Here is a 26,991-nt window from a genome sequence, read left to right as displayed (position 1 = left end):
TAAAATAGTTTATTTTCGGTCCATACAGCTGTAGTAAACCAGCCGGCGTATGGCTTGCTGGATTCAGTGAATACGGCTCGATGAAATCCACAGAGCGCCACCGGATGATGTTATGAACCCAGACAAGACGGCGTTTAGGCCCTGAAAGAACCCACTTAATCAATATCCCAAATCCATTTCATTGTGTACTCATTCACTAGCTTTAGACAACCCTGGATACATTTTCCAGTGTCCACTAGATGGTGCTGTCAACTTAGATTTAATACACATGACCTTTGTTGACCCTGAACATGATCACAGAACAAACTCCAACCTGTTTGTCACCTTAAAAGACCTCCTACTTTTGTCCAGTTGAGGACTTTCAAAGTAAAATGCAGCTTCCTTCACCCTTTTCTAACTTGTAATTTGACAGTTTTGTCAGTTACTTCACAACATTTAATCTACAACACAGTGACATAACGTTTCCATGCTGCACTGGTAGTTTGGTGTATGACGGTCAGTGTTGAGGACAAAAGGAGCGACTCTCATCTAGAAATAAACCAATGAAGTCCCAGTGGAAATGCCGGAGTCTGCTCTGCATCTGAACCCCAAGACCCACGTTACCGTCTGTAACCAAATGAGCAAGCTGAGATCCAGACAACGATCCCGTTCAAATCTCTCAGCAGTCACAAAAAGCTACGCTCTATTCAAAGCTAAAAGAAGCTAAACATGACGGTGGAACCTGCATAAAATAATGTAAATGGATGACAAAGAGTTTGATTTTGTGTTTTGTAGCATCCAGCAGTTTGCCCACATCTACAGCCAGAGGATGGGTATCAAGGCCGAGGTGCTGCTCAAAACCCTGTGGGGAGATTTCTACCTCAATGCCAAGGCAAAGAAGATCATGAAAGGAGCTCAGGTAATGGAGCTATTGAGTAACGTCACACATCTAGTTTATCATAGGTACTTTCAATCTTTCTCCCATGTTCTTTCCTCCTAACCTGTATATTTCACATTTTCCTTTAACTGCACATGAAATATAAAAAAACAAAAAACGGTTACTGCTGCTGCTTGAGTGCTGAATGGAGACATATGTTGTGGATCAATTGGAAGTGGTGCGATATCTCGCATTCAATCAGCACTATAATCTTTATTTAGGGCCTCATTATTTGTTTTTCTTAATGAAATATATATTTCTTTGTTCATTAAAAACGTTAACAAAGGCCCCTTAGCTGCTGTAAACTTATTATTATCTGTTGGGTTTTTTTGTCATACGGGAGTTCATTGCTCACTGTCTGATAGCATCTTAAAGTGAGACTATATATTACTGTTGAATGTAACAATCTTCCTCTCATATGAATATAAAGTTGAATTCATAAGCAATATAATTCACTGTGGCTCCGTTAACTACTCTCGTAATAAAAATACCATCTGTTGTTTTGTCATGTGTTTGCTGATGACCTCATATCTTGCTGTAGTGCATTTTTTTAAATTTGCATCAGGAAAAATGTCAACAACAACCTTTTATTTTATTTTTTATTGTATAATATGTTTTAGTTATTACCTTAATCTGTTTCTCTGTCCTTGAGCTGCTGCAGCACCCCCATGGGGATCAATAAAGGAATATCTATCTATCTATCTATCTATCTATCTATCTATCTATCTATCTATCTATCTATCTATCTATCTATCTATCTATCTATCTATCTATCTATCTATCTAATCTATCTAACAGCAGCAACACATAATATACCTATATGATCTTTAGCAGGAACAGTGTGTAAGATTTAGTGACATCTAGTGGTGATTTGCAGATTGCATCCGACTAAATTCCCCCTCAGCGATGTGTCTACCCGAGGTTAGAGTTCTGATGGATGGGTGGCACCTCGCATGGTAGCCCCTGTCATCAGTTTATGAATGGGTGTGAATGATGACATGTAGTAGAGCTTTGATTGGTTGAGAGACTAGAAATATTGTTTTTTCAGCTAACCAATCATAATATAGAAGAGCTGGGATCATTTTTCCAGCTCCCTGCCAGAGAAAACCACTATATGGACACTCATGGGGTGCTCTGCATTGACATTTCATTAAAGACAACAACGTCAGTGAAATGTCCAAAGAATAAAAAAGAAAAGGGCTGCTTTGTAATGGACTGAAAACCAGTGCTCAGTGTTCTCCTGTATTTCTTCTCACGAGTTCTCTTTGTCTCCCTCCATGCTGCAGGCCAAAGGAAAGAAGACGCTGTTTGTGCAGCTTGTGCTGGATAACATTTGGAGTTTATATGACGCTGTTGTCACTAGGAGGTAGGTGAAAGTTTCTTGCTTTTTTTTTTTTTTTGATCACGAGCAGTATTTGTTTCTTAATTGAATGATTTCTCTGTAGCAGTCTAAACCGATGTGATGCGAAGTGTATTTGCTGATCTGTACGGCAGCGTAGGATTGCTAAGAATATTACATTATGGAAGAGGTTATAGAGACATAGAAACAACAGAACCAGGTGTTGTTTTTTTTTATGTCTTTTGCAAAATTACCAGCATTTCAAATCACCTTTTGAATGAAATCCTTACAAATCTTCTGATGAGTGCAACTTTTGTGAACTTTTAAGACAAACACATTTATCAGTAGCAACGTTCTCTGGAAGATACCTGGTGTATTTCCCAGAAATGTGCTCCTTGTGACTCTACAGGTGGTTTTAACTTTGTTCCACTTCCGTTTTTAGAGATGTAGGGAAACGACGGTGAACATTTGCTCTTGGCTTTTAATGAATCGTTTTTTCATGAATCTGTGGATGAATCAGTGTTCATTCACGGATGCGCAACATCTGTGGCTAAGAAAAGGGATGACAATATGTCTGGCTTAACATTAAAACACATCTCAGAAACACCATGATCTGAAATGAAATCGGTAACTGAGAGGAAAGAGTCACATTGCGTAGTATAATTATTCCCAGGCAAAACCTTTCCCATAATAATAAGCAGGATACATCTCCGGCTTTCTACTTGCAGATCTAGAAGCCATAACTGGAGTCTCGCTCTGTTGTCCAGTATTTGTTAATAATGGCACAGTTTGTATCTGTTTTCTCTAACCCACACGGGTGCCCTGAGCTTGGATCATGTTAAGCCATGGCAGAAAATTTGTACTCGCCCATATTTCCACTAAACAGCTGCACTGGAACGGTTCAGGTCAGAGTGTGTGTGTGTCAGTAAAGGCCATCCATCCTGTTTGTTTGACTAGAGACAAGGAGAAGGTGGAGAAGATGGTGACATCACTGGGGGTAAAGGTCATGGCCAGGGACTCGCGTCACTCCGACCCCAAAGTCCTCCTCTCTGCCATCTGCAGCCAGTGGTTACCCGTGTCCCAGGCTGTCCTCTGTATCCTTCGTCTGCTGTCGGCTGTGTGATCGCTGGCTTTGTTGCTTTGTCTGACTCCGTTGAGCACTTTTTTGGGGGATGTTTGGTGCATTTGGTGTCCAGTGTTCTTTAACACAGACTGTAGTGATGGTGTGTGAGAAACTGCCCAGTCCTTTAGAAATGACGGCAGAGAGGGTGGAGAAACTGATGAGTGTCGGAGCACGAAGATTTGACTCGTTACCTGAACAGACGCAGGAGCTGAAAAGAGGTACACACACACACACACACACACACACACACACACACACACACACACACACACACACACACACACACACACACACACACTGGAAATGTATTGTATTTTAAATCGACCTCCACTTATTTACACATTAAGGCCAGTGAATCATTCCTGAAGAATGTGCCTGTCTTCTGGGGCTCCGTGGGGCTTGTGAAAGAGGTGGGGCTTACTTGGCATGGAAGCTCTGTCTGAAAGATGCTATCCCTTGCATTATGGGAAATGTAGGATCCAGTGTTTCCAGAGCTGTACACATACTGGGGAGTAAAAGTCAGGTCGTCCCAACATCTGTTGCATCAATTTTCATCTTTTATACAGCGGGTAAAATAAGTATTGAACACGTCACCATTTTTCTCAGTAAATAAATTTCTAAAGGTGCTATTGACATGAAATGTTCACCAGATGTTGGTAACAACCCAAGTAATCCATACATGCAAAGAAAACCAAACAAATACGTTCAGAAATTAAGTTATGTGTAATAAAATGGAATGACACAGGGAAAAAGTATTGAACACGCTTACTGAAATCTATTTAATACTTCGTACAAAAGCCTTTGTTGGTAATGACAGCTTCAAGACGCCTCCTGTAACTGTTTCTTGAGAGTCCAAGGACTTGTAAAAGTGGAACTGGCAGTGCAATGCAAAACCCTGTCAGCATTTTGTTGTTGGTTCAGAAGAGATTCAAGCATCACTGCAATACAACCATGTATAGGGATGTAAGTATCAGGACACTGCCAGGGACTGTTGCATAGTGAACTGAAGCCGCTATGCAACAACCACAGATCCTCCCCAAATTCTGCTTGACATTCTGAAATCCCAACCTCTCCTGTATTTCACATTTACATATCTGCCTCAAGCCACATCCACGACATTCCTCATGGAATGGAACTCTGGGCCTTTTCCCGTTCTTTCATGTACCTGAATCTGCCGGTAACGCTCAGCTGCCTCACAGAACAACTGACTGTTTCAAGCCAGCATCCTGATATGTAACGTTAGCTACACTAGCTAGCACTAGCTGTAACGTTAGCTACACTAGCTAGCACTAGCTAACTTCATGACATTTATCAACTCAGTTACCAGTGTTCGAAAAACACTAAGTTCTTTTACTCAAGTACTGAACTACAGAACCAATTAAGCACTTGTACACTGTACTACCGAAGTATTTCTATTTCTGCTACAGGACTCTTTATCTGGAGATATATAATATCATCAGACTTCACTATTACGTACTGTAAAGATGGCACGGGTTCACTGTGGAAGACTGAAAAGGGGAAAAAAACATACAAACATGATCCAAATAAAAAATGAAGGTAGTCCTGCTCATGAAACAGTTATTAATGATTAGTGCAGACCAACAGTATAGAAAGGTCTAACATCCACAATATAGTTTAAATGCAATAGAGAAGTTATTCCTTTTTTTTTTCAAAAACGAACAATGTGTAACTAATTTCAATTGGTCAGTTATGTGCGCAGTATAAATACAAGCTCATTTTGTGTCTGTCTTCCACTCTCTAAGCATTTCTACTTGGCCTCATAGACACAAAATAAAACGAGTCCTTGAATTAACAAAACCCAGAGAAACAGACCCACCAGCACATGGACTAAAGTTGTATGAATTTATCTGCTGACTAAAAAATGATCACATTTTGTCCCAAGATATTTTGGTAAATCTGTCCACTTTAGATATATATATATTGGCTTTAATCTGGCTCCTGTGATTTCTGATGTGTGTTTGAGTCCTTGTCCTCCTCTTGGTTGCTTCCCAGCGTTCCTCCAGTGTTCCAGCGGGGAGGATGATCCGCTCATTGTCTTTGTGTCCAAGATGTTTGCTGTGGACACCAAGGCCTTGCCTCGGAACAAACAGAGGTAAGTGTGTGTGTCAGTAGATGATGCTGCAGTCCTGTGGATATGCCTCATGTGTTTTGTATTAGACCTAAGTGGGGGAGAAGTTGTCTCACAGTGGGTCTGAAGTTACACAGGACTTCATTGGAACAAGCTCATAAATCCATTAGGATTCTTTCTTCTGATTAGTGTCAGCCAACTGCTCTTTTTGTAGGACTCTCAGAACATTATTTAATGACGCATAAAACACCGGCAGCCGTTGTTTTCATAACCAGGCAGTAACTCAGACTCGCACACCCCATCTACTATATCTTTTTTTCTGCGGCGTCAGATGACCAGTGTGAAGGGCTTCTGTTGGTTTTTGGGTCTTGGGTTGTTGGTCTTCTGCAGTTGTGTTTGTGACTGGCTCACAGACCTGGTACCTCTTGTGAGGACTCCCAGTGTGTGTGTGTTACCAACACTTCTAATCAGCTGGTGGTCATCGACAATGTTGTCAAATTGACAGTTGTGTGGTAATTATTCTAAAAGCATGGACCATTTACTCAGCTACTCCAAGGGCTTTCTTGTAAAACAACTGGACCGTGCACAGGTATGAGTTCCTGAGGTCCAGAATGGATCTATATATATATATATATATATATATATATATATATATATATATACTGGTTAAACAACTAAAAGACACTGCAGTTAACTGCAGCTTGTTTATAGTAACAGTATAAAGAGGTGAACATATTCTAAATACGATGTCCTCTTTAACTGATATTGATTCTCAGCAGTACATTTCTCTGTCCTGTGTTGGTACTCCTATCTTACTCTACTGCAGTAATGGAGACCATGGAGAAGTAACTCATACAAACACACTTCTACACATCTGAAGTATTCCTTTAAGGTACGAGAGAACAACACACGTCTCCACATAGGTTGTCATGGTTCCTATGAGAACTGATCTGTGGATTCATCAAAGCATTGGAGACACAGCTACTTGTTGCTGTTTATTTTTTTCACTGCAGAGAGCATGAAGACAGTTACCTCCATTGTGCTGTTGAGGCATCTCAGAGACGAACCAAATAAAAGCAAAACTAGAGTAATATGCATTCTTTTGGGGAACAATGAACAATTGATATTTTTACTATTACCATAATAAAGCCTCCTGAACAAAGTTCCCTGATCTTATAAAGGTTCATTTCACCAAACGTCAGCCATAAACAAGGAGGAAAGATCAGGTCAGCTATGACATGTCTAGGCATGACCTGTCTGTCACTGTCACTGTTCTCTGGGGTGTTCTTTGATTGAGCTGTGCGCCCTCCTGACTGAGAGTAGACCACACAGTCTCCCTTTAGGATCGGCATGCTCTCAAACTTCACATTGCTCCTTCTTCAGTGTCTGGACCATTCATCTCAGAGAAGGAAGTCTTCCTCAGGTAAAAAAACGTTATCTCTGTCAGCACTTTCACCGTTGGCGCAGTCGGCTCACCGTCCACATGTTGAGAGCCGCTGACAGGCAATCGGAATGCTCCCAATCTCATAACTCGCACCTTTTAAGGATGATTCCAGTTTATTACAACGAGGTCGTTTGTAACTTGCAATTGCTGAGATCTGCCAAGTAACAAACTGTGTTGCTTTTAAAAAAGAACATTTTTTGTTGCTTTTGTGATTGTGAACAGGGAACGAAGGTTTGGTTTGAGAATGTTGTGAACATTCGTAGCTACAGTCACGTACAGAGAACCCTAACCAGGACGCTGTCTGTGGGATTGGGTTTAAATAAACTGGTTTGTGTACATGTTATAACAGTGAGGCTCATCAATGTGTTTGGTGCCGTTTGAAATGTACCATCAGTGTTTGTTTGGGGGCACGCTCCCCCTGAATAACACTTTAAACTTGGTATTTTAAAGTTAGATGCATCAATCTGGGTCACTTTCAGATTGAACTGAAGAGGCTAGATCTATGAAGAACTTTGTGCTCTATACACATTTAGTAATAAACACATTGGCTGTATAGATATGATCGGTGAAGACACAGCAAAAGAAGTAGGGGCCCATGAAATCCATACATTTTTTCCCTTAACTCTGGGTCTTTGTTTAAATTTCCTTTAAAAACTCTGTGTTATCTAAACACGTTTTGTCTTCAGGAAGTGTTTTATCATGTGGTGGATCAAGCGGTGAAAGAGAGAGGGAAGAAAGGCAGAGAATAAATTGGAAGTGAAGGTCATTTCAGGCTCTGAGCGGGGAAAGGAAAAAAGCCGGCCCACAATCCGGGCTAAAGAGCCTGATGTGATCTGTGAAACCTGGTGGAACACTTTGTTCAAATGAAATGGCCAATGATACAAATCATTGCCATCATTTTGAGACTATTTAGAAACTGAGATGCAGTAAATGATGGCATCAACTCTAATGTCTCCAAAACCACAACATTAGAGAAATATGGGATCTGCTTTTCAAAAATCAAAGCCTTACTGTAAAAATGGACATTTTACCAGGACTTGTCTGTGTGGTCGTCATCATCATAATCATCATGCACTTGTAGAGCAGCAGGTCTGTCCCGCGTTAACAGGTTTTCAGAGAGAACTCAAAACTTTCTGGATTCATCTTGCTTCCATGTGGCATACATGCAAACGTCAGAAAGAGTATCCTCTCCGTCTCTGCTCATTTTCATTTTCATTTTCACTCCAGCCAAAGTGGAAAAACCCTCTTCTGTTAGCCGCAGAAAAGCGATGAAGTGTGTTTCTGCTTTAATATCAATATATTGTTTCATTTTCCAGCACACATTTTCCCCTTCCTATTCTCCATGTCGTGTTTTGAAAGCCACGACCTCATAACTGCAGCAGGAGAGACCAGAAGTCCCTGGCAGTCCCATTATAACCAGTGAGCCACTGTGGTGTCATGGATGAAGCATGAAGCATTTAGATGTAAGCTTCTCTTTAATGTGAGAGCGTCTGGTTGGGGTTTGCTCTCTGTGGGTTCCTGTTAGAACCCTGAACACGGGCTGGGGCCCTCTTTCTACTCCGTCTCAGGGTCCTGAATGGGCTGCTGCTGTTGTCAGGGGGAAATTATGGGCTGTTTTTTTTAAGTGGTTAGTCATCATGTGTTGGATGCTGTCACTCAGGCCTTTGTGAGCAGCTCACTGTGGTCACTGTGAACATACACACACACACACACACACACACACACACACACACACACACACACACACACACACACACACACACACACACACACACACAACAAACAGCGGTGTCCATTATTCTAAAGCAAGGGGGAAAAAAACCAAGATTCAAGGATCAGTTGACTATAAGAAATAATTAGCCAATCAGATTCAACTATGTAAGTTGTTAGTCAAGGACACCTCTAGATGATAGATATATTATTTCATGACTGGCTAGTCCTTCCAGTTAGCACAGGGTGGTTATAAGAGAAGAAAAAGAAGAAGAAGAAGACGGTGATGTTGTGTGAGTATCCTTTTATCTCCAAGTGAGTTGGATGAAGTCCGGTCAAATCCAGAAGGAGCAGCTTGTCTCCAGAGGCCGAGCCGGTTGGCTGTTTTTCATGTCTTTCATTTGATCCTCTAAAGGGCAACTTGCCGACGAGGATCCATTCGTCAAACCGGACCTCCTGGATCTACCTTCACTTCACATGTTCCACCTGTGTGTGTGTGTGTGTGTGTGTGTGTGTGTGTGTGTGTGTGTGTGTGTGTGTGTGTGTGCGTGTGTGTGTGTGTGTGTGTGTGTGTGTGTGTGTGTGTGTGTGTGTGTGTGTGTGTGTGTGTGTGTGTGTTCAGGCCGCTGACCTTGGAGGAGATGGCCCAGCGCAGGGAGCTGGCTAGACAGAGACATGCTGACAGGATGGCAGCTGAGCACAAAGACCCCGCCCACTCAGAGAGGACCCCACAGGAAGGCCCGCCTGCACCACTTGACAGCGGTAAACGGACTCTCCACTCGCTGACTCTTCTCCGTCCCCCACTCTTCCTCCCATCTTTTTGTTTCTCTAAACGCACACCACTTTAACAAATAGACTTGTAGCAATGCTTCTGACTGAAATTGTGTCGACAGTTTGTTCTATTCGTGTATCATCGGATGGAAAATTTTACGTGTCCTTTTTTCCCCTCACAGTCTGGGATATGTCAGGTAATGATTATCAGCATTGATTTTGATGCATCGTATCAAACACTACAGTGCACCACAATACAGCAGTGATGAGAAAATGGATCAATGAGATGGAAAAATAGTGAAGTACAAATGTGAAGCCGGGGCTCTAGATTGAAATGCTTATATCATGGAATGGGATGTTTAATGCTGTAATGGCTGTGGGAATAAACATAGTGGTTTTAATGGGTTTCAATTGGGATTTCATCATCCTTCATTGTATTTTTTTATATATATGCATACATACATATCCATATATAGACTTATTTTAGGTTGAGCTGAGAAGAAGAAAAGGATCTAGCATCAGAGAATGTAGGAAAGTGCGATGGTTCACTGTGACTGAGTCTCACTCTCTGTGTGTCTTCTGTCTCACTATCAGCTAAGATGGAGAGTCTGACACTGAAAGACTCAAAGCCAGAGGAGGAAGAGGAGCAGCAGACCTTCATAGCGTTTGCGCGGGTCTTCAGCGGAGTGGCGAAGAAAGGACAGAAAGTATTTGTACTGGGACCAAAGTATGACCCCGCCCAGGGCCTCGGCATGGTAAACAAGCTACCTTTTGCAGTACTTCTCTCTGTGGAACGTGCAACTGAAATGTTGAGTTGATTCACCTCTCAGCCCCCCAAAAACATCTCTTCTTTTAAGGAATTGGGCAGGGTTTCCATGGTTTCCGTTGGTTTGTTTCACACCTGTAGTTCAGTGGGCTCAGACCAATGAGAACCCAATCATCCCATTGTTGCCTTTTGAGTTCTGCTCTGCTCACACTGCCTCGTCACACACAAACTGGAACTGACAAGGAAAATCTTCAAAGGAAAAGTAGTGTTGATTGTCCAGTCCTTCATGCTGGTTGCAGCTTCCCACATACATCATCTGATATATATTAGGGTTTGGTATAGAGACTATTTGATAGACTGGATGATTAAATGATTAATTCAGAAAATAATAATCAGATTAATGTATAATGAGCTCTAAGCTGAATTACCTTTTTTTTGTCACAATGACTAACGAGATGGAACAGGATGAAAAGAGGCATCTTGTTTACAAATAAATTGCACTAGAACTAATTATTAGTATTTTAGTTAAATAATTACAGTTTTAACTCAAGATCCCATTACATGTACTGTACCATGTTTCTCTAGTGTTTCACATTCGAATAAAAGAGAGAGAGAGAGTGAGAGAGAGAGTCAAACCAAACTGATGGTTCAGTCGGGAAGTCCTAACTGCATCAAACAAATCCCCTTAATTATCAGAGATTGTTTAAGGCACGCTGCTTGAGCGGTACAAACCCTTTAATGGGAGCTGGTGAAAGAGAATGGAATCACAATAATGAATAATCAATCATAGAATCACGTGTGTTGGTTTATAGCGCCAGAAAAAAATGATTTCAAGGTTAAGCTGTCACAAACTAGCACAGGGAGAGGTGAGAAGAACAGACATTTACTTAGATTTTCTAAAATGAACAGTATGGTGTGCAGATCACTAACATCTGTTCAGAAAGGGGGCGCGGCTACAGCGTGGCGCGGCTACAACGCGGGGCGACGCGGCTTCCTGACACTTCCTGTTTCAGTTTCAAAATAAAAGCCCTTTAGCATCTTTCTATGGGCAGAATTCTTTCAATGGTTAACACAAGGCTTTGTGTCTTCCTAGATGAATAAGCATGATTAAAGTACTGAGTTTTAGTTGTTTTTGTTGTTTTTATTATTTTCAAATAAGCACAGGCTTCTCGAGCCTTTTCAGTCTATAATAAATATAAATTATAAATAAATAATGAAACGCAACATTCTGGCCATTATGGAAGTCAAACTTCATGTAGAAAGAAGGGCATGCAGCAGCAGTAACACTGTCTGTGTGGAGGCCACCGCCTTAAAGACGCAGGGTGTAAGGGCCAGATGGCCAATTCTAGTACCTCTTCCTAACTCAGTCAAATCTGAACACACAGACGTGATATTCATAATTTAGAGTGTGATAATTACGCTTAAACTGAGGATATCATTATAGCCAATGTCCATGGCAAATACGCACCCATGAAGCTAGAAATCAGAGAAAAGGCTTGAGAAGTTGCCTGAGAATAATCACATAATCACAAGTTTTTTCAGTGAAAGTTGCTTGTACGCCCACGGCTACATTGCCAACAGGAACTGCCAATTCGGCATCATTTTTAATGGTGCAATTTTTGATGAGCTCTAAATTATCACCCGTGCTCAAGTTGGCAACGAAGTGGGCCTACAGCTATATAAAGCTCAAACTACAACACAGGAATTACCACAACATGCTGAATCACATAAGTAGCTCAGTCAGGTTATTCTAATAGAAACACAAAAAACGCTAATGAGTCACCAAATCTTCGCCAGGAGGCAAAACATAAAGTGGACATGGAGCTACATCAACAAAGCAGCAGCTGTGGTGCTTACTACCAAAGCAACGATTGCATACATGCAGACATTGCAGATCATCTGAGCCACAAAATCATTACATCTACTGTTTCCATTTGACCTTGCTTTTAAAAAATGATTTCAAATTGCTTGTCTACACTCTGCCAGCTGCCAGAGGGTGTCAGGGCTTCGGACGGTGTGTCTGAGGTGCCTCATCTGTCCTGCTGTTCCATGGAAAACCTCTACCTGCTGATGGGAAGAGAGCTAGAGGAGCTGGAGGAGGTGCCTGTAGGAAATGTCCTGGGTAAGTACATTCCCTTTCCTTCTTCGGGTTATTGCATTAAATTGGCTGTCCCTCTCTTTGATGGACCAGAGTTTGTAATCTCACCTGCTTAGAGATGTTGGAATCAGGAGAGCGTGCTGATACTGCATGCAATAATCAAACTAATTAGCAGTCGCTTATTTCGATTAGAAAAAAACATCCGCCACTATACACATTTTTACGTTTTGTTTTTAAGGAAGTACACAAGTTGTTATGAGCTTGCCATCTTATTTTCTAGTACGGATTTGAGGAGCAGGTCTGCCTACAGTATGTTACCGTCAATGTCAAAGTCCACAGCTGTCTGCATCTGTTCTGAAGTATGTCAAAAAGTTCTAGTAAACCGCTTGTTTCTCTAACTGTGGAAACAGCCGTCAATGAGCACAACAACTGACCTACTTCAATCACCGATGGGAGATTGAGCGGTCCTTCAGGCTAATCCAACATACAAAACGGATTTGGCTCCACCAACTCTGAGAGTGTCTATTCTGTCAGACATTTCTGTTGTAGACAGGTGGTTTAGATATTTAACACACTCATATAGTGGAAAGGACAAATTTAACAAAGTTCTTACATCCAGTACGTACCTTGGTCAAATGTTAAACTTGTCTTGGGGAGAACTACTCAGCCTAACAAATCTAAAATAGCCCTGATGATGTCACTTGTTGTCGATCTGGCCTTTTGCTATTGGTGTATAACTTGTCTCATACTCTTGTCAGTACTGAATTGTAGTACTACCACTATTACACGGTCTTTTGAACCTTCTCTCCTCTGTTCAGCTGAACAAATGTGCGTTCAGGGTAATTGATTATACACATTACAGTCCATTTATTTCACTGACTCTGTTATCCCGAGTAGACTGTAGACTGTAGAGGTCAGACTGTAGAGGTCAGACTGTAGACGTCAGACTGTAGATGTCAGACTGTAGACGTCAGACTGTAGACGTCAGACTGTAGACGTCAGACTGTAGAGGTCAGACTGTAGACGTCAGACTGTAGACCTCAGACTGTAGACCTCAGACTGTAGAGGTCAGACTGTAGAGGTCAGACTGTAGACGTCAGACTGTAGAGGTCAGACTGCAGAGGTCAGACTGTAGAGGTCAGACTGTAGACGTCAGACTGTAGACGTCAGACTGTAGACGTCAGACTGTAGAGGTCAGACTGTAGACCTCAGACTGTAGAGGTCAGACTGTAGACGTCAGACTGTAGACCTCAGACTGTAGAGGTCAGACTGTAGACCTCAGACTGTAGACGTCAGACTGTAGACGTCAGACTGTAGACGTCAGACTGTAGACCTCAGACTGTAGAGGTCAGACTGTAGACCTCAGACTGTAGAGGTCAGACTGTAGAGGTCAGACTGTAGAGGTCAGACTGTAGACCTCAGACTGTAGAGGTCAGACTGTAGACCTCAGACTGTAGACGTCAGACTGTAGACGTCAGACTGTAGACGTCAGACTGTAGACCTCAGACTGTAGACCTCAGACTGTAGAGGTCAGACTGTAGACGTCAGACTGTAGACCTCAGACTGTAGAGGTCAGACTGTAGACCTCAGACTGTAGAGGTCAGACTGTAGACGTCAGACTGTAGACGTCAGACTGTAGACCTCAGACTGTAGACCTCAGACTGTAGACCTCAGACTGTAGACCTCAGACTGTAGACTTCAGACTATGATATCTACCGGTGGTTTCTCTCCTTGCAGATTGTGTTGGATGGTTTCCAGAAGTCTGTCTCTGATTTCTTTATGACAGTGTCTTGACACGGGACCAATGTCGTTTTGGTTTACATTCAGAATTATGTAGCAGGATTAAATAATACAAGTCAAGTGCATGTTGATTATAAAAATGTTTTCATTGATTGAGAAGCATATCTGCTGTGCTTTTATTTGCAGTAATCTCAGTACTGATGTGTTTGTCTCTGTTCATTTGCCTCAGACAACCAATGTACAGCCGTGACCAAAAGTATTGGTTTTCACAAAGTTTGCTGCTTCAGTGTTTTTAGATCTTTTTGTCAGATGTTACTATGGTATACTGAAGTATAATTACAAGCATTTCATAAGTGTCAAAGGCTTTTATTGACAATTACATTAAGTTTATGCAAAGAGTCAATATTTGCAGTGTTGACCCTTCTTTATCAAGACCTCTGCAATTCGCCCTGGCATGCTGTCAATTAACTTCTGGGCCACATCCTGACTGATGGCAGCCCATTCTTGCATAATCAATGCTTGGAGTTTGTCAGAATTTGTGTTTTTTTTTTTCGTTTGTCCACCCGCCTTTTGAGGATTGACCACAAGTTCTCAATGGGATTAAGGTCTGGGGAGTTTCCTGGCCATGGACCCAAAATGTCGATGTTTTGTTCCACGAGCCACTTAGTTATCACTTTTTGCCTTTATGGCGAGGTGCTCCATCATGCTGGAAAAGGCACCGAACTGTTCTTGGATGGTTGGGAGAAGTTGCTCTCGGAGGATGTTTTGGTACCGTTCTTTATTCATGGCTGTGTTCTGAGGCAAAATTGTGAGTGAGCCCACTCCCCTTGGCTGAGAAGCAACCCCACACATGAACTGTGAGTGCATCTCCATCAGGGATTCAGGTGGTGAGAGCGAAGAGTGAAGGGGGGGCCCAGGGCTCACTTAAGGTGGACCGACTTTTTAAGGTGCTATGATCATTTTAGTTAGCTCCTCCCAAGTTTTGCACGTTTTTGTTTTTTTAATACCACCATATACTGTACACCCTGGTGAAATGACAGGGGGAGGTATGAAAAGATAGACACCACCTAAGCCTGGCTGTGTCCCTGTATTGTAATTTAGAGCTGGAACAACAATCATTTAGTTGATCATCCGAAAAATGAATGGATTGTTGGTCGGATAAACGAAGATATTTGCAGGGTGTCATCTGTGGCAATGGGGAATGGAACAACCACATTTGACTAGATGATTATAAGACGATAAGATTGATTGAGAAAATAATCAGCAGATAAATGGATGATGAAAATGATCAGTAGTTGCTGCTTCACAGAGTTAAGTTTCAATCTCTCTACTCTTTGATGTCTACAGGACGTATCTCAGTCGCTCGTCTGTACATTTGATGTCAGTATCATCCTCAAATCCAGCATTAGTCAGGTTCCACTTCTCGAAAATGTGTGTGTACTATCGCATGTTTTGTTTATGCGTATACTTGTATAGTAAATACCTACGGTCCTTGAACGTATCATGTGTGACAAACGCTTCTGGCAGAAAAAGCCGAAACGAAGCTTTAATTCAGGGGTCTCAAACTCAATTTGGCTTGGGGCCACTGCTGGTATTGTCGTCTCATAGGAGGGCCACTTCAATGTTCAAGCACTACAAGAAAGCGCAATATTTTTGAAAATTTACTTTTTTATTTCCATGTTTTTAATAACTTATTGAAACATTGCACTGAACCAACACATACAATCCCTGAATACATTTGTGCTTTATTCTATTTCTTGCCAGAGACCTGGCAGCGCTTCTGCTCACACAGCTGAGCAACATTTGCCCTGATCAAGGTTACAGTAGAAACTCTGAGTACAGCTTCAACATGGGCATCACTAAGTACTTGCATTTATTAAAGTTCATAGTCAAGAAAAGTTTTTCACACAGATACGTGCTTCCAAAAAGGCACATTACCCGACTGAACATTTTTGACAGCTCAGGGAAGGATGGAAGTAATTCTCTCATGAATTGTCCAGTCATGTCTGCTTTTCCCTGTGCCTCTCTGAATTTAGCTTTTAGATCACTGTTGCACTGCAAGTCAATAAGTTCCATTTGCAACATACTTGGGACACTCTCCACATCAGCTGAGAAGGGGTCAGCAAACAGCTGGAAAGTGTCACAGCGTGCCTTGAAGTCAGCAAAACGCTGATCAAACTCCTGCAGAAGGTTTTCACTAGCACAGGCATATTCACCACCACTGAAGGCTGTGCCCTCCTCCACGAGAGACCTGCATGTTGTGAAATGGCTGAGATATTTTACAGAAAGCTGAGTTTTCCACAATTTCAGTTTAGCGGAGAAGGCTTTCACATTTTCATAAGCTGCAGTGATAAGCTGACCAGGGCCCTGGAGCTTCAGGTTAAGGATGTTCAGCTCCTGTGTTAAGTCCACTAGGAATGCAAGGTCCATAACCCACCCTGGATCATCAGGTTCAGGAACATCCATTCTGTCATCTTCCATGAATTTCTTCACTTCTGCTCTTAAGTCAAAAAATCTCTTCAGGACACTACTAAATGATGTACTTTTACTAAAGTAAAGTACATCACCATATGTTGTAAAAAGGCCCTGAACTGGCGGTGCTGTAAACTCCTGGACCTGATGTAACTGATACATCTCAGGACAACAGACATGACATGCTGCACAGTGCCTGTTGGTGTACGATGCAGTGCAGAACGACTGCTGGATCTGCATTTTCCTCTAACTTTCTTTGAACCAGCGCTACCAGTCGGTCATAGACGGGGCTCCATCCGTGGTAATGCCCACCAGTCTGTTCGCACAGCTCCTGAAATATATCCTTGGCTGTGGTGCGGCCGTGCATTGGACACAAACTCAGCAGCTCTTCTGCTTTATCGGGGACTGTTGTTGCCGACGGACAGGTGTCGGTATGTGACTGCAGACCACATTAGGCTACATTATTTTCTTACTTTTCTTTTATCTCGCCGCGTACGCATCACTTTGATTTATTTTGTCAGAGAGCGACATATATACGTATAATGTCCCGCTGGGCAGCAACTTAAAAAACTTTTTTTTGGAGGTGTTGTGAACGCAGCGCGCTGGGACGAATGTCCGCGTTTAATAGAAACGAGGCAGCCAGCCAGGCACGGAAGAGAACTCTCCATGGCAACGCTGCTGTAACTCTCCATGGCAACGCTGCTGTCACTGTCACTCATTGAGAATGTTTCTCTGCTTGCATCAAGCCGAGCCATATACCCACCGTGATTGGTAGGTTCGTTCAGCTGCGCACACAACACTGTAAAGTGCCATTCATATAAAACTTGCGGGCCGCACTAACATTAAACTTTCATATTAAGGTGGGGGCCACAAAATATCGTCTAGCGGGCCGCAATTGGCCCGCGGGCCGCGAGTTTGAGACCCCTGCCTTAATTGGTATATATTTCATTTATTCTACATGTCATTTAAAAAACGTACCCCCAAATAAACCGTCAGTAGTAACCAGATTCTCTAAAAAAAAACTAAAAAAACCCATTAAATTCTTCGCTCATCAGTATGACTGAAGCCAGGATTGACTCAGCTGAGACCAACAGTCATGTGACAAACATTCTGTGAAACTTGAACTGAATGAAGGTCATAAAAATGTAAATAGTTCAATTTATAAAGCGCGCACAGCCTTTTTCTTCTAACGTTGGTAACACTTGTGGACACTTGGATGCATGTTGGATATACAGTATAGATTCCTCTGCTCTAATGCATGGAGTTGGCGGTTTGCGGGTCAGGTGGGTAAGGGTATTAAAGAACCCTGGACCGTGCATAAAAACAGCACACTCTGCCAGTGGCAAAAATGTGAATAAATCTATTATTCAGTGCCTTTTTTAAGTGTTTCATGTGCGTCACCATTTCATTTAAATGGTGAATTGACTTTGACATGGACTTGAAGAGCCGGGATGGAAACCAACACTCTTTTGATTGGAAGACGACTCGCTCCACTGGCTCTCCACAGCAACTCATTTCAAAGAAAGTGGCTCAGGGAGGGAGAATCAATGATGGGATGTTGGATCCCCCCGCTCCATGTCTTGGTCCAGATGTTGAACTCGATGTGTGAATGTCTAGATCCTGACGGGCAGGAGGCACCTTGTATGAATCCTCTGTCATCAGTGTGTGAATGTGTTCATGTTGACATGTAGTGTCCAGCGCTTCGAGTGGTCGGGGAAAAAAGAAAGGTGCTTAATAAATATAAGTCTGTATACCGTTTAACTGAGAAACTGTCCACCATCCTTTTCCCCCTGACACCTCATATTTGTTGGCAGTACTTTTTCTACAGCTGTTTAGAGTGCAAAGTTATTAAATCATCGGGGAAAGCATAAAAGTCGTATGAAGGCAGCTGTCCTCTTTCTGTCCACTCTGAGGTTTATAAGATAAGATGTTTTCAGCGTTGCTCTCGTTTGTCACATCAATATTAAATGTTAACTTTAGCGTAATTAAATAAGACTTTAATCATGTTTTTAACAGTACTTTTCTCACAGATCTCTAGCTCCCACTGTTTCTGACATTATTGCTTCAATGATCACAATGGAGAATAGCCACAGCTTCAACTTCAGCCCCCTCTCACATGGCATTCCTTCACTAGAACTGCCACTTGGGTGCGGCATAAAAAAAACAAACCCTGAGGGAGGAGTTTCTCTTGATTTTCCTCTTTAAGTGTGATGGCTAGTAATGATGAAAAAGACACAGTCTGCTTGTTTTTTTCCCCCAGGGATCTCAGTGCATTCCACTAAGAAGCTTGATGACTAAGCAGAAAAGTGAACTAGTGGCAGGCAGTGTGAAAACTGTTTGTGCCCTGTGCACATCCATGAGAACACACTGCGGCGCTCACTTGCGTCTGGCTGTGATGGGGAGTCATCGTTCCTGTTCTGTTAGCGGACTGCAGGCGGGGAGGAAGTTGCCAGCAGAGCACCATTGTGTAAAACCCCCACCAGGCCTGGCCTTGTTTAGACCCCCATTATGATGTGACGGCTGGAGCAGGAGGAGAGGGGAAAGAACTACACACACACACACACACACGCACGCACACAACGTTCTCACACATATACACGCAGTGCGGCATTTGATGTGGGGAAACATCATTTTTGTAGCTAACCACATGACGGCACACTGCGTGGACTTCATGACAAAGAGCACTGTTTGTCTTTGTGTGTTGGTAGACCCCTCCACTGTGGTTGCTTTTAAATGAATAACAGAGGACACACACACGGAGGCAGGCAGACTAAGACTTCCCAACAACCTGGTCTCTGTCAGACCCCCCCCCCCCAGTCCTTCACTGGATGAGGTTTGCAGCTCGCTGAAGTTAGGATGAGCTGTGTTGGAGGGTTTTCATTAATCATTTAAAGAGATTACGCTAGGTTTTAGGAATGATCCTCCCTAAAAACTCAGCCCTGTGTTGCCAATATTTTTTCCAATGAAAGTAGCTAGCAGCACTGGCTCCAAAAGACACAAAATATAGAGGAAGGTCTCCAAGTCACCAACACTGACTGACGGTAACTCCAGTCAGGACTGTAATCATTCACCAATCATTTCATTCTGCCCCAATGTAACGATTGGACAGGCTACTTGCCTCTCTACCAACCTGCCTGCCTACCTGTCTACCAACCTGCCTGCCTACCTGTCTACCAACCTGCCTGCCTACCTGTCTGCAAACTATCTACCAAGGTGTCTGCCTACCTGTCTACCTGTCTACCATCTTGTCTACTAACCCGTTTACCAAACTAATATTGAGGCTAACAGCTAATGTACGGGGGTTCCATTTATTTACATAATGGTTCATTCAAGCCCCAAACTGTCTAAATGGGTATTGGGCAAAGGCTTATTCCAACAATATCATGATGTGTTCCCCTTTTTTGGGAGCAACATGAATAAATCAATTTTTTTTAAAGAAGGTTTTCAGCATAGTCTGTTTATAAGAAGTGGACGTAGTCATGACGTCATCCATTGGTTTGTAAGCTGACGTTTTGAAGCCTCCAGTTTGGTGTTTTGGCCCTCTCCCATCTTGACTGTTTGCAACCAGTCTACGTCAGTGACCATATTTGGACTGAGGAGGAGTGACGTAGAGAAGTCGTATACGTCTCTGGTGTCGACCTGTCAATCACTGTGTAGCCCCGCCCTAAAGCATACTCTGCTTTATGGTCTATTTGACTCTAAATGTACCATAATGTACTAAATGAACATCATGCTGTATTTAAGAAGACTTGAAACTAGAGATTGAGACCATAAACTCATGTTTACAATGTTTACCTTCCTAACACTACCTCATTAAAACTACTTATGCCCCCCCCCCCAACATTTGTTATCAGAGCAATGATGTATTAATGATATTCTAATATATTAATATATATTAAGAAAAATACAATCTTTAATTTCCTAATCTTTTGAATTATGTGTTTTTATGCAAATAATCACTATCAATGACGGTAACAAAGTTCAAGGGGTAACATTTAGAATTTTTGAGTTTGTTTTTTTCCTGAAGGCCAAGTGGCTGAAAAAGCTTAAAGTCAAGCCCTGGTTATAAGCTGTTAAGTTACCGTAGTTAGATAAAACAACTAGCCGGCTAAAAGTCCGTTGAGCAAGGCACTTGTTAGAAATCTGTATTACAGCCAGACACTATTATTATTATGATTATCTTATCTTATCTTCTCTCTGCTTCCCCTTTGATGAATATCTGTCGCTCGCTCTTCCTCTCCTTTCTGCCCTTTCTACAACCTTTTTTCCCCTCCTTCTCCATCAGCACCGTCTTTGGCTGAAACCGTCACAGGCTAATTACTGCAGCTTCAACTTGAACTCTAATATGTAAAACCCTGTCTTTACAAATTTCAACAAAAAAAAAAAAGCTCTTCAAAAAAGCAAAAGGCTGAATATTTCCATTTCCCTTAGGGTTGTATCCTTTTGAAGGAAAAGTTAGTTTTTAATGCATAACAGACTTCCCCTAAATGAAATAATAGTACCACACAATGCTAAGGCTCTTCAGGGTGTTTTGCACGTGTGTTCCTGGTCTGGGATCAGTTATTTCCACAGTGACCCTGTACACTCGGTCTCCCTTTCCTCACTTAACCACATCAGATCGCAGTCTTCATGCTGAGACGCCTGCAGCTCACATATTGATGGTGACGTCTCATAAACGATCACAGCGCGGTGCCGTCTGATTCATCCTGTCTTTCAGAGGATCAGTGAGAGTTGGCTATTTTGTCAGGTCTCTTAACAGTACAAAGTGGTGAAGCAGAGCGGTTCTGTACTCTTTGGGGAATGCTCTCTGTGGATAGCAGTAAAGTTTCGGCCTGGGTCGGTTCTTCAGAAGTTGGCCTACTTCTTTTTAGATCCAGTGAAGGGAAGGTTTTTGATGAAAGCATATTCATTTTTTATTGCATTTTAGGTATTTGATTATTGTTAAGTTTAAAGCTGTAGTCAACAGAAACAAAAATACATTCGGTCATATTGTTGTCATATGTTTGTTATGCATGCCGTTTCCTTCTCAAATGAGGTTACGTTTGTGGGGTCGGTTGTTTTCCAGTTTGTCTGCAGGATGACTGAAAAACTACTGGCCTGGTTTTGATGAAGCTCGGTGGAAGGGTGAAGCATGGGCCAAAAGGGTGTTGTTTTCAAAGGATACTTGTTATTTAAGTCTCATTTTCATCTTGAGAAAATATGTTAGGTGAATATTTTTTTATTTTGAGGAAGTCAATTTCCTGTTCCAACATGACAGCTTTCTCCAACACCTTTGGGATGAGCTTGAACACCACCGGAGAGCCAGACTTTTTCCACCAACCCATCAGTGTCGGACCTCACCGCTCCCAGTATAGCACAGTAGCTTCTCCGCATCTGGTGGAAAGGCTGGCCCCAAATCAGTGGAGGCTGCTCCAACAGAGGACTAACACTCATTGTTTTTGGAATGACATGTTCAACTCAACAACATCCAGGTGGGTTGTACAAGTGTCCACCAACTGTTTGGCCATGTAGTCTATTTGTAGCATACATTTCTATGAAACTGCACTACAGAGGGCAGCAGAGCAGTAAGAACCACCTCTAGAAGTTCAGAGCTTTTAGACCAGATGTGTGTTAAAACGTCCAGCCCCAATACATGGCATATATTGGGGCTGGTTCAATCTCAGACTACCTTAACACAGTCCTTTGTTGGATTCTCTTCACTGGTTTCCATTAGTATCATACACCCAGCCAGCTTCAGGATTTATCTATGATTGCAGCTGAGGGGAGAGTACACGGCCGGCTGGATGGTGTTTGGTGTGGAGCAGTTTGTCACAGGGGCTAAAGACGTGGGCAACATCAAATTCTCATCATCAGGGCCTAATGTGAAGCAGCTGTCTGAGGAGACTCAGCCACAGCCTGAGTCTGCCAAGTCAGTCCTGTGGGAGGAGAGAGGAGGAAAAAGAATGATGCTGATTCAACATTGATGAAAACATTTGTTCTGCATTAGGCCTCTCTCTCTCTCTGCTGTCAGCGGTGACTAGTGACCCAAATCTTCAGCAGAACACCGACTGAATGATTTTACTGATGTCAACCTCACAGGGATGATGGCAGAGGCCAGCTGGGTTCATGTCAGTGCAGCGCAGGTCTCATCATAAATAATGACATCGTCTCTTGGAGAGTTCTGTTAAAGTTGATGCTTGTTTTTGGAGATTCTTTAGCCTGGTGCAGAGGGTTTTTCTTCTTGACGTAATAATCAAACATTTAGGAGTTGTGTGATTATTTCACTTATGGTGAGATGATTCATATCAATTTCATCTCTGTGCTGTCAGACATTTCTTTACTTTTCCAGTTATGCTAAAGTATCAGTATGAATGTAATCTTTGTTTATCTAGAGCAAAGATACTGCAGAATCAAGATGGGTTTAGCCTGGCTTATCATAGAGACTGTTTAGCAGGGGGGAAAAAAGGAAATGCATTTTCAACAAACGATTATTTGGGACCGTGTCACAGATTTAACAGATTTAACTGTAGATGTCAAACTTGTACCACTATTGAGACCTTTTAGGGCCGTCCATGTTGGCTTGAAAGTTGAGCTTATATCATCAAGGATGAACTGTCCAGAGGTTAGTTAGTGGACCTTCAGTAAGACCTTGTCAATGGGAACTTAACAGAAACCATCTGAGCTAAACCCCCTAGAACAACCTGTAGGCTCTAGGTTCCACCAACACATTATCATCCAAACTCTTTACATGCTGACAGTTTGTCAGGTCCCCTTATATTCAGGTTTAATATACTACGTTTCTAAAGTCAAAATTAACCTTAAAACATGTACGGACACGAGCAGCTGTTTGTAACACGTTGTTGCTTCTGAGGTAGTTCTGATACAGAAGTTGACTCTAGGACAACTTTTATTTCATGACACGCACAATGTGTAAACAATACCACCTCACACTAAGGTGACTGGTTATGAGGACTCAGCCAAAGTATAATCATTCTAAGATAAGCTTATCTGAATGATAATTGAGACCAAAAAGACGTTAATGTAATGTCGAGTTCAGCTATGACCAGAAAAACAGGTTATCGGAGAGAACAGTGAGCAGCTACGTAGCTGTGAAGCATAACGCCACCACCAGTTATATGCATATGTATATGGAATCTGAGCAAGGCACAATTACGTAGCAAACACACAAGGTTGTGAGAAAAAAACTTGAGTGGCAGCTAACTGCGTGTTGCTAACGCACGAGTCCTGAAGAGGAATGCTCAAATCGAGGAATGATGATGACTGATTTAGGCATTGAAAGGGAGGCTTTTGTGTTCCTGTTGCTCGCCATGGACACGAGAGCTTGGACGGTCAGGTATCTCACACAATGCAGATTGTATCAACGATTCGTGGAAACCTGCATGGCGAGAAAGCAAAAGGGCTTCAGGCTGGAAGCAAAGCTAATATGCGTAATGGTACAGGTAATAGTTATAGTAATGTGACTAATAATAATAACGGTAGTAGCAGTTGGTGTCAGCAGGGCCATAGCAGGAGGCACGACCACAGTCCAGGTACAGCCACGATTTATGGAAACCTGCGAGGCGAGAAAGCACAAAGACTCCAGGGTAGAAGCAAAGCCAATAAGCGTGTTAGAGAGCTTTGAGCGGTTAAGAGACTAGAAAGGAGCTAAACAAGTACACGTCCATTTACCATTTCATTTATGTTTCTGAAAAATAAAATGTGATGAAATTCATCACTCAAATAATCAACAATTTTTTTTATAATTCGTGTTTTGAGAGATTTAAGTTGCCTTTTAGAGTGTGCAACAACAACAATGATGGTGTAAGATGTGCATCATCCATCTGCCCTCCCCCCCCAACCCACAGTATTTTTCCTTTGTGTTTGTGTATGCATGTATACACTTATTACACTACTTAATACACACATCGTTACGGCCCTCCACCGTAGAGTGAAGCCTGATGGGTGTTGTAAAAAGTGGAACTAGTTTCAGTCATGGTTTTTCTATTCCCCTGAACTACCAGATAATCTTCCTGTATTAGTATTGTAATGTATAAGTGCTGGAGTTAACAATCCCTACATAGAGTCTTGTTTTGTCTCGTGGAGGGCATAATGCATGGTTTGTCTGCTGTTGAATGAATTGACCTTGATGATGTGAACAGAAACTGAATTGGGCCACCATTGCTCCACAGCCTAGTTGTGCTCGTTGTGTGTATTCCTCTGATGCTCCTGTCTCATTCGGCTCTTCCTCTGCCGTCCTTGACACAGTTTCCAGTCCCAGCCGAGGCCTGTTGGGATCCCACAGCCATGAGACACATTCTCCACCTCATCAGTCCTCCGCTCTCCGCACCTCCTCCCTCACAACCCCTTCCTCTCCTCTCCTCTCCTCTCCTCTCATTTTTTTTCTCCTTCACTGCACTTTTCTTCACGGCCTCTCTGTCTAGGTCTCCCTCACACTGTCTCTCTCAGGCTGGCTGCTCTAGATTTTACTCCTCAAACATAGTCTCAGGTCTTTGAAGCTCACATTAACCATGTCAGTTAGTCTGTCTGAGCAAAGACGTAGCACGAGGAAAAGAAAGAGAACAGGGATTCTCCTTCACTTAAAACCTTTACAGTTGCTCCACATCATGGTCTTCTCTTGCAGCAGGTTACATGCTCCAATGTGATTCCCACAGTCGGGCTTTATGTCTGTCTTTCTGGTGGCGTTTTATGAAAGAACCCTGTGATTCAGACTCCCCAGCAGTGTGTTGGACTTGAAACACAACAAGATGGTAGATGATTACACACACGCTGTTCAGGCTGCTAACATCAGCATCAAAATAACGCATTAGAGACAATCGCAGACACTGTTAAAAGTCAAAAATCAGCCGGTGGGATGAGACACGGACCTTTGAATATATCGTTTGTAATTCATCCCATTTATAAGGTGCACAGTAATCAAAGCAGTCTCACCAAGTCCAGTATTTACCCGGGAGCTACTGGAGTTAAACAGTCCTGGTTTTTCATATTTGAGGAAAGAAAAGATGCAGGCAGCCGGAGTCCTCCTTTTTTTTTTAATAATACTACACGGTGAGGAGGACAATATTTCTGTCCTGTAACAAAGCACAATAATAAACTGCATCAAGTAGTCTTGCAGTAGAGCGAGCGGCGAATGAGGATAAAAAGGTTGGTCGACATGATGGTCGACTGTCAAATCATTTCCCTGTCTTAAAAACAAAAACAAGCTTTATTCCAATGGAAGATATCTATTCTTATCCCAGCCAGGAGATAATGTGTGTGTGTGTGTGTGTGTGTGTGTGTGTGTGTGTGTGTGTGTGTGTGTGTGTGTGTGTGTGTGTGTGTGTGTGTGTGTGTGTGTGTGTGTGTGTGTGTGTGTGTGTGTGTGTGTGTGTGTGTGTGTGTGTGTGCGCGCTGCATGCACACGGGGACGCAAAAATCTTAGGATGCAGTCACTTACACTAACTTAAAACTCCTTGTAACCTGTTTCATCTTGCAATTGACCGCCTGCCGACTTCTCACACTCCTCACCTAGCGGCCCCTGGGCCCCCTGGAGGCGGCAAATGAGACAGTGGGGGGAAAACAGTGAGCTCAGTTTTTTTTTGTGACTGAATTTAACAGATTGGACTGAGCTCGAGTAAACACTGGATATGTTATTCAGAGGAGACAGAGATGTAGGTATTTTCTCTCAGGTAACGTTACATCCAGCATGGGCACGTTTTCTTGCTGTTCCACACCACCCACTGGTGTCTGCCCAGTGGAACCCAGTGGAACCCAGTGGATCGATAACTTGGTTATCCTCTGACAAGGCTGCCTTCAGATGTTTCTGCAGACATTTCTTTAGTTGGCTAAGCAGATTGTCTCATAATGACTTAAACCTGCACCGTGAATCGGGGCCACCACTGAAATGTTCTTCAGGGCGTGCACACAGTGTTTGCAAACTTGATCTGCTGATCAGTAGGAGAAAACTCCGGAGGACGGCTGGAGGCAGGTCAGCTCTGAGCAGTGTAAAATTAGAAAGCCACCGGCCTACATAGATATACCCAGATGTGTGTGTGTTTGTCTGTGTTTGTGTGTGTGGGGTGTGTGTGTGTGTGTCTTGGCAGCAGGCATATGTCGGCAGAGCAGGGTTTGGCCGCTAACCTCTATTTCCTGTTCATCTGCTTTGTTTCACCTCTGTTCAGCGGGGACCTGGTCCCAGACTGAGATTCGGGGCCTAGCTGACCTCATCCCACAGCCTCACTGGCACTCGCATTTCAGAGCAATCAGCCATAATGAGTGTCTCCATGGCTCCCTCTCCTGCTGTGTTCTCCATTTTTCCCGCTGGCTGCATGCCCTCATTCTTGGAGTGGGCCGAGCGCTGCAGGTATGCAGCAGTAACAGAGCAGGTAGACGGTGGGAGTGAGGAAGGAAAGTAGATATCCGAGGAGCTGAGGCTGAGGCTGACTGTAACAGTACCGCTGGGACCCTGGAACCAGTGTTCTACAGATGCATGTGGAGCACAGCTCATTTCACTCAACATGAGGACTGTAGTAGACAATGACACAGGA

At 42.8% G+C, this 26,991-nt stretch overlaps 1 protein-coding gene across 1 annotated transcript in view; it reads left to right on the top strand.

Annotated features, from left to right (window-relative positions):
- The window catches only part of efl1 (elongation factor like GTPase 1), a 70,917-nt gene that overhangs the window by 8,217 nt on the left and 35,709 nt on the right, over positions 1–26,991 (top strand). The window contains exons 8-15 of the mRNA XM_054617562.1: positions 775–898; positions 2,203–2,282; positions 3,213–3,349; positions 3,474–3,596; positions 5,392–5,491; positions 9,244–9,383; positions 9,987–10,147; positions 12,145–12,280. Of these exons, the coding sequence (XP_054473537.1) occupies positions 775–898; positions 2,203–2,282; positions 3,213–3,349; positions 3,474–3,596; positions 5,392–5,491; positions 9,244–9,383; positions 9,987–10,147; positions 12,145–12,280 (1,001 nt within the window). The remainder of the gene's footprint in view (positions 1–774; positions 899–2,202; positions 2,283–3,212; positions 3,350–3,473; positions 3,597–5,391; positions 5,492–9,243; positions 9,384–9,986; positions 10,148–12,144; positions 12,281–26,991) is intronic.

The sequence above is a fragment of the Anoplopoma fimbria genome, chromosome 2, assembly GCF_027596085.1.
Source record: "Anoplopoma fimbria isolate UVic2021 breed Golden Eagle Sablefish chromosome 2, Afim_UVic_2022, whole genome shotgun sequence".
Classification (NCBI taxonomy): Eukaryota; Metazoa; Chordata; class Actinopteri; order Perciformes; family Anoplopomatidae; genus Anoplopoma; species Anoplopoma fimbria.
Note: the sequence above shows the minus strand (reverse complement) of the source record. Positions and strands in the feature narration are given on the sequence as shown.